Genomic DNA, 15258 nt, shown 5'->3' with positions numbered 1-15258 from the left:
TAAGCAGCTAGCAATGGATGCCACAGTCATCTGTTCATATTTCAAATGGGAATAGCAAGTCCTCCAAGGGTACAAGACATGAGGAATACTCCCATTAGAACATAAGCTCCAGGAGGAGAGGAATTCTTATCTGTTTCATTGCTGATGCTTCATCAGCGCCTAGGGCAGTGTCCTCAGCAGCACTGACTGAATGCAATGAATGTTGGAGATAATGAGGATTGTCCAGGACCCTGGCTGATGCACAGAAGGATCATGGTGATCGTTGTTCCTGTGGTTGTCACCACGTCTGCCTGTGGTTTGTCCTGTGTCATCTTCAGAGGCTGGCAGGCAGGATAGAGCAACTAGCTGCAGCAGAGGCTCGCACTCTCAAGAGAGGTATATACTAAGGTGAGAGAAATCGAGAGTCATGGGTTGGTCGGCCTAAGAACAGGGTCATCGGTGCTACCCGCCTTGAGGAGGGAAAAGTTATTGTACCTCTTCCTAATCCAGCCCACAGAAACCTTTTAGCTTTCAACTCTCAGAGAGCTAGTGTTTTCCTAATGTGCCACTTGTTAACAAAAATCTCCACCTAGAGTTAAATATCCAGGAAGTCAAAAAGGTTTGGGAAGAGACCATGAGTTATCATCAAAATAAACAGTGGTATTCTAGAATGTTAGCACTGGAGCAATACTTAAAGAGCATCCAATCCAACCACCTCACTGCGAGAGCCTGATTTGCCCCAAATGCCATCACTAACTCTGGACACAGTCAGAAGGAGACCCTAACTCTTCCTCTGTGCCCACTGATGCTCCCCAGTTAGTCCTGCCCTGCTGCCAGGGACCTCCAACTGCCAGATGTGTTGGGTGGGTGCTGCCTCAGCTGTAGAAAGGCCTGTCCTTTCCTAGACCCTATCACACTGGTCATATTGTCCTCCTGGCACTCGACACAGCAATGGCCCCCACACCCCACTGTGGCTGTCCTCCTTTCTCTTTTTTCTCTTCATGTTTAGCCAGCCTTACTGGTCCCACTTCCTCACTTCTCCATCCTGCTTCACACTACGCCTCTGAAATTGCTGTTACCATGTCACCAGAGACCTCAGAATTGTCAAATCTCATTGTCAAATCCATTTTTTCTGAACTTATCTTACTCTAGAGCTTCTGAGAATTTTTTACCAAAATATTCCTGATACCAGAAGAGAAATAGGAGCCCCAGGGAATGTAGAGTTGTTACCTGAAGCTACTGCCACAGACATGAAACAACTTTGAAGTCTCATTTTATCTTAAGAACTCCTGAAAATTTTCCATTCTACTCCTTTCTATGAAAATGGGTTTTTTCCAAATGTCTTCATAAAATTGACACCCAAGGGATTTGCTTTTGTTAATCCATGGTTGCATGCACCACCTGCCACCTGTATTTGGTTTGAATTCCATAACCCTAACCGGGGTCACTAGGGTATTCTCAGTTGTAGTCTTATTCCCAGGCTAGGTAGGAACTAAATGAGACTAAAGGCCAAGGATAGTGATTTCTGTAAGCAGCATTTACTCTTCCCCCCTCTTTCTTCTCACTTGCCCTCCTCATTTCACCCTGTCCTGGAGAGCAGAAGGGCACTAGGAAAGAAAGGAAGGAAATGTATCCATGACCTGGCATTTGGCATCCATTGCCTTGCTCAGTCCCAGAAGCTGGGCTCTCATCCAGGGAGCCTAAGCAAACTAGGGAGCTTTCCTTGGACCTCCTGATAAAAGCTGCCAGCAAAGCTCTTTCATCTGGGGATGGCAGGTATACTCAGTTGTGAGTGTCCCTCAGAGGAGTGACAGACAGAGACTCATATTATCTCACCCAGATCTTGGACATTCTTTCTAATGAGTAGGTCATACCCACCCTTTGTCCTCAAAACCTTCACACTCTCTTCTCTGTGTTGTGAATACTCTGTCTTGACAAACAAGTTTTACTTAGAACTACAGAACTTTGGGGATATATCTTCGACCATGATTTATGCTTAAAATTTTAACCAAAATGCTGTTTTCATATCACTGTAGTTGGTTTTTAGAGTTGAATGTATTACTTATTTTTTTCTTGGTAATACAAGTAACTCTGTGTCTTGGTCATCTCAGGCTGCCATAACAAATGACCATAGACTTGGTGGTTAAAAAAACAGACATTGATTTCTCACTGTTCCGGAGGCTAGGAAGTCCAGATCAAGGTGCCTGATTCCTGGTGAGAGCCCTCTTCCTGGTTTGCAAGCAGCCACCTTCCCACTGTATCTTCACATGGTGGATGGAGAAAGCTCTGATGTCTCTTCCTCTTGTCACCGGGCACTAATCCCATCATGGCAGCTCCACAGTTGTGATCTAATCTAAACCCAATTATCTCCCGAAAGTCCCACCTCCAAATACCATGGGGAGGTGGTTATTTAGGGCTTCAACATAAGGATTTTAGAGGGAAATAAACATCCAGTCCATAACACTTTTCATTAGTAACAGTTTATGTAACATTTGCATAGAATTTTTGAGTTAGATTTTATGCGTAGTAAAGAGGGTCACTTGAACTGTCATGATTCCTCCAAAAATATTTTTTTATGGAAGAAGAAGAAACAGTGTGTTGATTAGAATTAAGTTCTACTGGTAGAAACAGCAAACAAAACAGAACATTACTAGCCTAAATAAGAGATGTCCATTTCTCTATTGTGTAATGGCCTAAAGGCATGTATTTTAAGTCTACATGGCAGCTCGGCTCGTCAAAGTCCTCTGGGATACAAGCCTCTTCCAGCTCACACTTAGCCTTATCTTCATGGACAAGCTAATGTCCAGCAGAACAAAGGAAAATATGGAGAAGAAGGGGTAAATGATGAGCTATCTGCCTCTTAAAGTTCCTGGATATTGTCACAGGACAACTTTCTGCAGACTTTAGTTACATGGCCACCCCTATTGCAAGGGGGGCTAGGAAATGTAGTTTTTATTTTGTTGCAGGCAAAAATGTTATTGCTTCAAGGGGAGTACTGATACTGGGGGACAATGGCACGCTCTGCCATCCACAGACTTATTTGCCATATTTCTCACTATTTTGCCTTTGGCTTGGTTGATACCAATCCTAGTTTCCCTCCCTTTTCTCTGACTGAGCCTTCTCAAGCTCTTCTGCAGACTCTTTTTCCTCTAGGCTCCCCTCAATGTTAGTGTGCCCCAGCATTTGGTCCTCACGCCCCTTCTGACTCTGTAGATTTTCTTGCATGATCATATCAAAGTCATGGCTTCTGTGTCCTGAGTTTCATGTACCTACATCTCTTCTCCAGATCCTTTTTTCTTGAATCCCAGACTCACATACCCAATTCCATAAAGGATGTCTCCACTTAAACATATTTTGGGTGACCCAACTCGGTACATCTAAAATTAAACTCATTGTCTTTCCACATAAACTCTCTGTTTCTTATCATCATTGTCAATCCACACTCTTACTGAAACCAGAATCCTGGGATATGCTTGGAATTCTCCCCTTCATCCCTCACATAAGTCAATGTCCATTTTCTTGCCTTCTTCTCTGTCCTCCCTGCTTTTGTTTCCAGTGGTTATAACTAACATCAATTGGGCATTTGCATGTGCCAGCTACTGATATATTACAAATTTTAATTCATTTAATCTTCAAACAACCCTGCTATTATTATTGTTCCATCTTACAGATCAGGAAATTAAAGAACAGAGAAGTCAAGTAACTCTCCCAAATGTCACAGGAGTAAATGGTAAAACCAGGATTTGAAAACAGGCAGTTGATTTTAGAGCACTCTCTCTTAAGTGCTAGAATTTCCTGTGCAAGCCCTCATTATTTATTTCTTATGTTACTATAGAAGTTTTTTAATTGGATTCTCTTTTCTAGTCTCACTAACTCCTCCCTCAAACTTCACCTTTCATATGACTAATTACTAGAGTAATCTTTCTTGAATACAATCTAATCATGTTAGTCCACTGCTTAAAATCAATCATCAGTGCTTCTCCATCACCTGCAGGTTACAGTCCCAGCTCCTTAGTGACATGCAAAGTCCTTCATGATTTGACTCCTGCCTACAAATACAATCTCTTCTGGAACTTTACCACAGACGTGGCACTGTCCAGCCATACTAAACCACTCCCTCAGTGTGTCTCGGTGCTTTGTGTTCAGTCATAGCTCCTATTTCAAGGGCAGACTGTTACAGAAATTGCTAACAAGTCCTCAAGAGCAGAACAGATGACCCTCTGTATTTTATACAAAGTATGGTAAATGGGAGTTTACTCTTACTGGCCTCCATAAGTTCCTTGAGGGAAGTGTTGATTCTTTGCATCCGCCGTTCCTACCAAAGTGCTTGGTACGTAATAGTCCCTCATTAAATTGTTGCGAAACAAGGATGAATTAACTGCTTCATTCCCTTTTATGCCATTTTCCTAAACAAAGTCTAGGACACGAAGATCTCTTGAATATCACTGTTTGTACCCAGGGTTCCTGGCCCTGCAGGGGAAATTCATCTTGGAATGGGGGTCAGAATAATAGAGGCCATATCGTTTGGTATGGCATACCTTGGGGATGGACGTGAGGGTCTGGAAGTAAAGAAGAGGTGGGCCAAGAAGAGAAGCATGAATATATTTACATCAGTGAAGGGAACAATTTGCAACACCTGAGTAACCATACCAGGACATAAAACATGCTCAATATTTTGGGGAGTTGTTTGTCAAGGAGAAAACTAAGGGGGAAAAGGTGCATTTTTCCCCACTCCTCTGCACGGTGATTACTTTTGGTGTGATAAGGAAAATCTGTGTCCTAAGATGACCGACCGAGCCAGCAAGAGAGTCCCAGTCCTTTCCCTGGGGCTCTTCCGGGTTCTTCTCCCTGCTCTGCTTCCCACGCACACCAATCCGGGTTCTTCTCCCTGTCCCTCTCTGCGCACATGCCAAAAGTGCCCAGTATGTGGAAGTAGAAGTGTGTAAATTGCCCCCTTTGTTTGTGCTCGGGGCTCAGACCTTTGGAGACCACTCTCCTCTGAGCCCGCCGGCATTAAATAAACCTCCCATCCTCCAAGATCTCTGGGTGCCGCTTGGTTCTTCCGTCGGGCAATCCAGTCCAGGTTCCGTAACACTTGGCTCCCTGGCCGGGAAACTCAACCGCACTGGCCCATTGTTGCCACCGGTTTGGGGCAACGGTGGGGCAGTGATGGAACGAGGGATCCTAACTGAGAAGGTGCGCCCTGCCTAATTTTCAGCAGTCTCTTGCCCTGGTCACCTCGGGCCGGCCCTGCTCCACTCTTCCCACCAGACTCAAGGAGACTTGGCAGGTGAGGACCTGGTCCCGATGTCAGATTCCGGTGAGGCCTGGGGCCCCAGGACCCAGATAGGCCCACCCCCATTGGTGTGGAAGGGGAGCCCGATCACCTCCCAGAGACCTCTTAGAGGTCTCACAGGTAGGGATTCCCAGGGAGGGAATGTAATAACGTCTGGAGTGTGAATGTGTGAGTGAACTTGCAGTCCGACCTGGCTTGCTCAAGCGGACTGATTCTGTGACTCCACGGGCGGGCACCCTTAAGGTCCCTAGAAGCCTACAGAGTCTGAGTGGGCCTGTCTGCAATTCAGTGGTGAACGGCATAGAGCCTAGGGTGGCATCAGAATAGATTCCGATTGTAAGTCACAATGCTGAGACCGCTACGGCTAAGCCTCACCTAAGCTCCTTTGGGACATGGCCAGACGGGCATCTGATTGGTCTCCTCACCTCAGGAGGCACCCCCCCCCTTTGTCTGTCTCTGCACCACTGCTCATGGGGACATCACCATGGGGTCAGGGCAGAGTAAACCTATGGTTCTAGAGACCATGATCAAAAATTTCAAGAAGGTGTTTTCAGGAGACTATGGAGTCAGGATGAACCCCGGCAAGTTGAGAACCCTATGTGAATTGGAATGGCTCACCTTTGATGTCAGGTGGCCTTCAGAAGGGACATTGGATGTCCCAACAATTCGTCGAGTATGGCGAGTCGTAACAGGAGAACCAGGACACCCTGACCAGTTACGGAAACATTGGCTCCTGGCTAGGAATTGCCCAGACCCTTCCCCCCTGGGTGCGATACGCTTGCAATAGGCAGGGACAGGCCAGGGTCTTAATCGCTTCATCCAAGCGACCTAAAGAAAATCAACAAAAGCCCCAGCCTCCACAAATCCTAGCCAGAGATCCCGAGGACAGCCTGCCCCCACCGTACGTACCCCCATGACCGTCTACACCTGGCCCTTCAGCTCCAGACACTCCGCCGCCATCAGTTTCACCAGCGCCCCCAGGCCCAGAGGATCCACCGGCACCCCCAGGCCCAAAGGATCCACTTTCTCCAGGACCAGCAGCCAGGCTGCGCCCCTGGCCGGGCGCAAGCACCCTTCAAATGCCAGTACAAGACACGCAGGAACCCGAGAGGCACAATGAAGATGGGACAGTCCAACCCAGCCATTCCATGATGTATTGTCAGCCCTTCTCCACCACCGACCTCCTCAACTGGAAACATAAAACCCCATCCTACTCTGAGAAACGACAGGCTATGGTAGACCTCATAGAATCCCTCTTCCAGACTCATCGGCCAACCTGGGGAGACTTCCAACAGTTTAACACCCTGTTTAACACAGAGGAAAGGAGGAGAATAATGAAAGGTGCACGGCAGTACCTGGAAGAGCACGCACCAGTGGTAGTCATTGACCCTGCTGCCTGGGCTAATGCGGCTGCCCCTGAAGAGCACCCAGCATAGGACTTCACACAGGCCCACATCCGCCGGTACCAGGAGACCCTCCTCCAGGGAATCCGGGCAGGAGCTAAGAAACCCATGAACATGACCAAGGTATCCTCGGTTGTCACTCAACAACCCTGGGGACTACTACAAAAGACTGTGTGAAGCCTACAGGATATATACTCCATTTGACACCAAGACACAGGAAAGCCAACAGATGGTAAACACCTCCTTTGAGGCTCAGGCTGCCCCAGACATCAGAAAAAAACTTCAGAAATTAGAGCGTTTTGCCGGGATGAACATCAACCAACTAAGAGAGATTGCCAATAAGGTCTACATGAACAGGGAGGTCGCAGCCGAACGGGAAGCTGACAAAAAGATGAAAAAGAAAGTCAGCCTCCTCGCTGCCGCCCTGAAAGAAAAGGACAACACAAAGGCAGGGAGATTCTGACCACTGAAAGGAGGGAGACCCAGAACTCCCTTGGCAAGGGATCAATGTGCCTACTGTAAGGAGAAAGGGCATTGGAAAAATGAATGTCCCAACCGGGGAAAGGCTCAGAAGCCCAGCTGCTACAAGGAAGAACCCCAAGAGGAGGACCTCATAGGCCTTGCAGGAATGGACTCAGACTGAGGGGAACCGGGCTCTTTCTCCTTGGCTCCCATGAGCCCAAGGTCAGAATGAAGGTGGGGGGCCAACCAGTGACTTTCATGGTTGATATTGGGTCCGAGCTCTCTGTTGTCACCTCCCCAGTGGCCCTGTTCAGCAAAAGGACTATGACCATCCTTGGGGCCACGGGGACACGGGCGATACAACAGCCCTTTTGCCAGACTCGCCAGTGCAAACTCAGGGGCCACAAGGTCCAACATGAATTCCTTTATCTGCGTGATTGCCCCATCCCTCTCCTGGGCCAAGACATACTCTCCAAGCTTAGGGCTCAGATAATCTTTGAGCCCACCAGACACACTAGCCTCCGATTGAACCCAAGGCAAGAGGAGACAGGGTCTCTAATACTAGCAATTACCATGCCAAGGGAAGAAGAATGGAGGCTATACTGTGCCCAGGCCCAACCGAGCAGCCCGCCAGAGTTCAGATTCACCTTCCCTTCAATATGGGCTGAAAACAACCCACACGGACTAGCCTGGAATCGGGCCCCTATCATTGTTGAACTGATCCCAGGAGCCCAACCTCAGAGGCAAAGGCAATATCCCTTCCACAAGAAGCTAAGATCGGCATCCAAGAACATCTGACCAAACTCAAAGAAGCAGGTATTCTAGTTGAGGGCCAGTCGGCCTGGAATACCCCACTCCTGCCAGTCAAGAAGCCAGGAGGGGGATACCAACCAGTTCAAGACCTGCAGGCCATCAACAAGGTGACCATCTCTCTTTGCCCAATGGTCCCAAATCCATACACCCTCCTCGGACAAATCCCAGGGTCGGCCAGATGGTTCACTTGCCTAGATTTGAAGGATGCCTTCTTCTGTCTCCACTTAGCTCCCCAGAGCCAGCCACTATTTGCCTTTGAATAGTCTGAGCCTGATACAGGGCACCAGATGCAACTGACTTGGACGTGCCTCCCACAGGGGTTTAAAAACTCACCAACCGTCTTTGGGGAAGCCCTGGCTGCGGACCTCACCAGCTTTGCAAGAGAGGCCACATGATGCACCCTCCTCCAGTATATGGATGACCTCCTCCTCACCAATGACACACAAGAAGACTGCACAAAAGGCACAAAGGCCCTCCTACTGCTCCTGTCACTCAGGATACCGAGCCTCATGGAAGAAGGCACAAATCTGCCAACAACTGGTCCAATACCTTGGTTTCCTCCTCACCCAGGGGAAAAGAGAACTAGGGCTGGAGAGGAAAAGGGTCATCATCTCCCTGCCACAGCCCCAGACAAAAAGGGGCCTACAAGAATTCCTGGGGGCTGCAGGATTCTGCTGCATCTGGATCCCTGGGTTCTCGGCAATAGCAAGACCCCTTTATGATCTCTTAGGGGGACCAGATCGAGAACCCCCGGCCTGGACTGAGGGAGCAGAAGCCGCTTTCACAGAGATAAAGACCACCCTGGGGTAGGCTCCAGCCCTGGGCCTACCAGATGTCGAAAACCTTTCAATCTCTTTGTGCATGAAAAGGAAAAAATAGTGCTCAGGGTACTCACCCAGACTGTTGGACCCTGGCAACGGCCAGTTGCTTACCTGTCAAAGAAGCTGGACCCCGTGGCATTTTGATGGCCACCATGTCTCAGGGCACTGGCAGCCACAGTCCTACTCATCAAGGAGGAGGACAAACTTACCCTGGGGCAAGAACTTAACGTTAAGTTTCCTCATGCAATTGTGTCTCTCATGAACGCACAGGGACACCGCTTCCTTTCCAACTCTCGGCTAGCACAATACCAAGGGCTCCTCTGCGAAAACTCATGGGTCACCCTCGAAACAGTAAGGACATTAAATCCAGCAAACTTTCTCCCCACGGAGGAGGGGGAACCAGATCATGAGTGCCCTGAGGTGACTGATGAAGTCTACGCAAGCCATCCAGATCTGCAGGATCAAGCCATAAAGAATCCAGAGCTCATGCTGTTCAGCGAAGGCAGCAGTTACCTACAGGAGGATGTCCAGAAAGTGGGTTATGCAGTAACCACAACCACTGAAGTCTTAGAAGCTAAGGCATTACCAGCTGGATGGTCAGCTCAATAGGCTGAATTATATGCCTTAGTCCGAGCCCTCACCCTTGGTGAAGGCAAGCGAGTCAACATCTATACTGACTCTCGGTATGCCTTTGCTACTGTACACATACATGGAGCCATCTACAAGGAAAGGGGCCTCCTAACCGCAGCAGGAAAAGCTATCAAGAACAAGGAGGAGATACTGAGACTCCTCGAAGCTGTCTGGCTTCCAGAGGAAGTAGCAATCCTGCACTGTAAGGGACACCAGAAAGGAGATGACCCCATAGCGTGGGGAAATCGTCTGGCAGATGAAGCAGCCAGTGAGGATGTGAACAAAGCTCCTTCCCTCACCATGGCCCTCACACCCCCAGAAGAAGTCCCTCTGCCCAGTTACACTAAAAAGGAAAAAGAATGGGCCATGGCTGAGGGGGCCACCCTGACTGAAAAGGGATGATGGATGATGCCAGACGGGCACCTCTTTGTTCCAAGAGCAACTGGAGGGCATCTAGTCAAGGAATACCACCAACTCACTCATCTGGGAAAATTGCATTAGAGGCCCTTCTCAAGAAGCACTACTACATCAGTCAGCTGCCTGCACTCTGCTGAGCAACTAGTGAACGGTGCATAACATGTGCTAAAGATAATGCTCGGTCTGCACCATGGCCCCTGCCAGGTGTCCAAAGGATGGGAGCAACCCCCTTCAAAGATCTAGAGGCCTCAGGTGTCACCCCATGGGTCCATCACTCCAGAGTGAAGAAAGCTCATCATTCTGACTAGGAGCCGCACCAGTGGAGAGTCCAGCCAGACTTCACGAACCCACTCCAGCTTCACCTTCGACGAGACCCCACAGACTGATGGACACCTGCTCACCATGGTCCCCGGCTCTCATCAGCATGATTTCTCTCATCTTGGGAGTCGGACTCTACACTGTTGCCCCTCCTGACTGGACTTTCCCCCAGAGGCTTGCTATTGTCATTGCTTACTGGGTGTCCCTAGGGTGTATTACTGCACTTACTGTCCACAAGTTTCATCTGCTGATGGGTTAGCCATGATGGCTCCCTCTACCTAAGGTCATAGATCCCACTTTTACTGGCCCTCTGCTTCTACTCCTGAGTGCATTTCACCATGGTTTTCCTAGCCCTAGTCAGTCCTAGTCTTCTGCTACCTGGTGTGCTGTTCCTCCGCACTGCCTCTAGCTTGCCTGGCCAGGCAAGGGGTGCAAACTCTCATTATCACCATTATTGGCAAATGGACTTTCCAGCTTACCCCCCTCAATCCTGCACCAATGCCCCCACTGACTTCTTCCATCTGGGATGGACACACACCGAAGGTTAACATCCATTTTGATGGATGCCAGCTTCTTGATACCTCCTGGGAACCTCATAGATGGTGTTCCTACCATGGCCCTCACTCTGGTTACCAGCTGGTAGATATCTACATCTGTGGGGGCCCTACGCCTCAACAGCCAAACACCTGCCCTCAGTTCTGCTCGCAAGCCTGGGGATGAGTCATGGGTGGCAACTTGGCCGGGAATGGAACAATGGTCCACCAGCTGGTGCCTCAAACAGCGCAGTGACATCAGGATTTCCTTGTCACGCAAGGCCACCCCACCCTCTTGCCCTAACAATCACTGTATAGTTGTATACATCTGCATCACCCCGCAGGATCAATCATGCACGCTTGTTAGTCTCTTACCTGATCTTTCAGTCCTCCCCGGGAGCGATGCCCCACTCATATGGAAACCTCCTAGCCGCCCTCGACGCTCCCCCGCAGCCATCCCTCTTGTCGTGAGCCTGCTGGCCGCATTAGGTGTTGCCCTCGGCACCACTGGCGTTGGGAGGTCTCAGGTTCAGTACCAGGGGTTAACTCAACAACTCATGGCGGATTTTTCTGCCCTCACTCAGCCGGCCCTGGCCCTGCAGCGCCGACTCGATTCACTGGCCTCAGTGGTCCTCCAAAACAGGTGCGGGCTCTACTTTCTCACGGCCGCGCAAGGGGGGCTCTGCCTCTTCCTACAGGAGGAATGTTGTTTCTATGCTAATGAGTCGGGGGTGGTCCAAGAAACTCTGACCCAATTACAGGAAGAAATATGTCACCGGGTGGGAAACACTCCAGCAGACAACTTGGTGGGATACCCTCTCACAGTGGTTCCCTTGGTTCGCCCCCTCGTCGGCCCCCTCCTATTGCTTTTCCTCATAGTGGCATTTGGTCCTTGTATTCTAGGTTTATTACTACTCAAATTGCTAAAATTAGGCTCCAGTTACTCCTTACTCACTATCGCCCCTTAGAAGATGGAGATGTTAAACACCTAAATTAGGTGTTTAAAGGGGCATCAAAGGGGGAGAATGGTAAGGAAAATCTGTGTCCTAAGATGGCCGACCGAGCCAGCGAGGGAGTCCCAGTCCTTGCCCTGGGGCTCTTCCGGGTTCTCCTCCCTGCCCAGCTTCTTGCACGCACCAGAAGTGCCCAGTATGCGGAAGTAGAAGTGTATAAATTGCCCCCTTTGTTTGTGCTCGGGGTTCAGACCTTTGGAGACCACTCTCCTCTGAGCCCACCGGCATTAAATAAACCTCCTATCCAAGATCTCTGGGTGCCACTTGGTTCTTCCATCAGGTGATCCAGTCCAGGTTCCTTAACAGGGGAAAGCCAGTATGGAAATTCTTGGGTTGCGGAATTTTTTAAAAATTTTTAAAAAATTTTTTAAAAAGCACACGGTAGTTATATTTATTTTATACTGTTCTGGTGCTTTTGTGACAGGCAGCCAGAAGTGAAATTACCTTCACCGGTCTTGGCTCAGTCCTTCCTCCACTCCTAATCATCCGTTCAAACCCACATCCATTAGACCGAGCAGTTGTCCTTCACCACTAAGGAAACGCAGCCCAGAGTCATGTTACTGTGGAAACAGAAGCACCGTTTTGCTGCAAGACACATGGCTTTATCTGCATTATTATGAAGCAGAAGACATTGGTAGGGCTGGGAGGGGAATCAAATATTCTGCCTACCAGTGTTGTACTTGGCCTTTGGGTGAATAAATGACTTTCAATTAAAGTGCTTAAGTATCTTTTAACTTCAATAATTGTTATTAGAGCCCCAACAGAATTTTACTTGGAAAAGAGTAAAAAAAATTGACTCTGCAGTTAAGGAGAGAGCTATAAATTCTTTCAAATGACACCATTTCTGTTAAAATATATATGTGTATGTATGAATTTACAATTAATGGTTTCATTGTGTGCAAAATAAATGTCTTTGTCCCTTGTTTTTTGACTTTCTGACTTGATCCTATTGCAGATTTATGAGGTCGTCCTTACCTCTTCCTTTCTTTGTCTCTACTCTAAACTGCTTTGTAGTGAGCACATATATTTACAATCCCATCTTGTGGTGGGCTATGTGTATCCAGATCCTCTCTTCTTGACTTGCTGCTGATCTTCCTCTGGGCCTGCCACTCACTCGCTCCCACTTCTGGGTGGTAATACCCTCCCCCAGCCAAAGCCCTCGCTCTCATTTGCCATCTGGCTCTATTACTGGGAGGCTCTCCTCATCTCCTGCCCAACCCTAAATTTAGGTTACTATCCTATTTTATTTTCTCTTCTTGTAACTACTTCGTTCCTTATTGTGTGTGTTGCTAACTGTCTTGAAGACCAGATCTGCAAGAATTACACTGGTAGAAGGATCAATTCTTCAATTTAATCCCAGGAACAAAACAAAAATCCCTCATCCCTTCAGTTCCAGGATGCTCATAGACAGTGTTTCCTTACAAGTCCAAAGAAAAGCCCTGTTAAAAAAAAAAAATAAGACACATACACACATGCACACACACATGTAGTCTAAGAAAAGTCTTTTACTAGCTGGATATAAATTAGAACAGAATGTGATTTTAGAAGTACTAATGTTTTAATTCTAGAGAGAGTAAGGTAGCATTAAGAGATGAGTGATGTTTATTAAGCAGCTAGTTCATTCCAGGTGTTTTTTATGTCTACATTCCATTTAACTCTCAAATTCATCCTCAGGAGTGATGAGAATCAACTCAGTTGCTCCCCAAACCCTAGACAACAGTGATTTCTGATTCTGAGTTCAGTGTTCTTTCCAACTGCATCACTTTGTACATGTCCGTCCAGCAAAGCTCTGACGTGTGGAGAGCTAATAACACCTAAGTAAAACTGAGGAGAATATAGCCTCTAATCCCGGCTTAGTCTCTACTGGACAGGACTGTGGGAAAGTCATTTATTTGTTTCAAACTCAGATTTGTCCATCCTTATTTAATAGGGATAAATAACCACTTATCTCTCCATACATATAGGGAATTAAGTGGTTAATGTGGGCAAAGCATGTTGAAAATACAAAGGGCATTCTATTTCTGTAGGAAGAATGACAGACTCTCGTTACTATAATAGGTCCAGATTGGTAGGTCCGTGTAACTCCCAATCAGTTCAGTCCGAAATCGTTGTCAATCCCAAATTTGCAGTGTCTTTGAGAGCAGACCCCATCACATATTTTTTCTGTGTCTCCCAAATCATCTTAACATAGTGCTGGGGTGTATGGTGGATGCTTAATATACATTTTCAAGTGACGGAGTGGGTGATTAAATCCAACTATTGTTCAATATCTACTTGAGTCATCAGTTACAGATGCAATTTTATTATAATATCAAAAAGGATTCCTTACATGCCTGGATACAATTAATACAAGTTGCTTTAAGAAGATATAGTCATACTATTGAATCCCAGATCTGTACCTCTGAAACAAATAATGCAATATATGTTAAGAAAAAAAAAAGAAGAAGAAGGTAGCGGGAGGGGAAGAATGAAGCGGGGGAAATCGGAGGGGTAGACGAACCATGAGAGACGATGGACTCTGAAAAACAAACTGAGGGTTCTAGAGGGGAGGGGGGTGGGAGGATGGGTTAGCCTGGTGATGGGTATTGAGGAGGGCACATTCTGCATGGAGCACTGGGTGTTATGCACAAACAATGAATCATGGAACACTACATCTAAAACTAATGATGTAATGTATGGTGATTAACATAACAATAAAAAAATTAAAAGGAAAAAAAAGAAGATATAGTATAATTTATAGTATTATCTAATTGAGTTTTTTTTAAAGATTTATTTATTTATTTATTTTAGAGAGAGAGAGAGATAGTGAGAGAGAGTGGGGGAAGAGGAGCAGAGAGAGAGGGAGAGAGAATCTCAAGCACCGAGCACAGAGCCCCACACAGGGCTCAATCCCACGACCCTGAGATCACGACCTGCACTGAAACCAAGAGTCGGATGCCTAACCCCATGCGCCATCCAGGCGCCCCATCCAATTCAGTTTTTAACAGGAATAATGGCCAATTCTTTCTATTATGACATATAAGGAAATATTTTATTTCCCTAAACTCCATTGCTTGCCTTTCAGAGAATCTCAGGAAACATTAGTGGAATAAATAGCAAAATTAATTTACCTAGAACCTGAAATTTCACTTTCCATTCCTCTAACAAATTCACAATAACTGCTCTATTTTGAGCATTTACTGTATATGTACTACACACACACACTACCCCTTTAATTTTTATAATGACCCTCTGAAATTGAATCTATTATCGTCCCCATTCTATAGGCGAGGAAAGAGATTCAGAGAGTAAACATAATTTGTCCAAGTCATAACCTGTCCAAGTCTGTAGCACAGCCTGATCCAAACCCATACAGGCTGATTCTAAGGTGTTGCTCTTAAACAGGGTCCTGCACACCAGCCAAGTGCATAAATCACCTCTGAGAAAACCAGCTTTCTTTTGCTGCCTGTCTCCATTAAGCTCTTTATCCTTCCTTTTATAAAAGAAAGGAAGGAAGGGAAGAAAAAAGGAGAAAGGGAAGGATGAGGAAAGAAAGAAAGAAAGAAAGAAAGAAAGAAAGAAAGAAAGAAAGAA

General features: G+C 47.1%; 1 protein-coding gene across 1 annotated transcript in view; it reads left to right on the top strand.

Moving 5' to 3' along the window:
• ARHGEF38 (Rho guanine nucleotide exchange factor 38) overlaps nucleotides 1-15258 on the top strand; it is a 125906-nt gene that overhangs the window by 67950 nt on the left and 42698 nt on the right. Inside the window, exon 4 of the mRNA XM_044913089.1 lies at nucleotides 11060-11315. Coding sequence (XP_044769024.1) covers nucleotides 11060-11315 — 256 coding nt within the window. The remainder of the gene's footprint in view (nucleotides 1-11059; nucleotides 11316-15258) is intronic.

Source organism: Neomonachus schauinslandi, chromosome 2, assembly GCF_002201575.2.
Source record: "Neomonachus schauinslandi chromosome 2, ASM220157v2, whole genome shotgun sequence".
NCBI lineage: Eukaryota > Metazoa > Chordata > Mammalia > Carnivora > Phocidae > Neomonachus > Neomonachus schauinslandi.
Note: the sequence above shows the minus strand (reverse complement) of the source record. Positions and strands in the feature narration are given on the sequence as shown.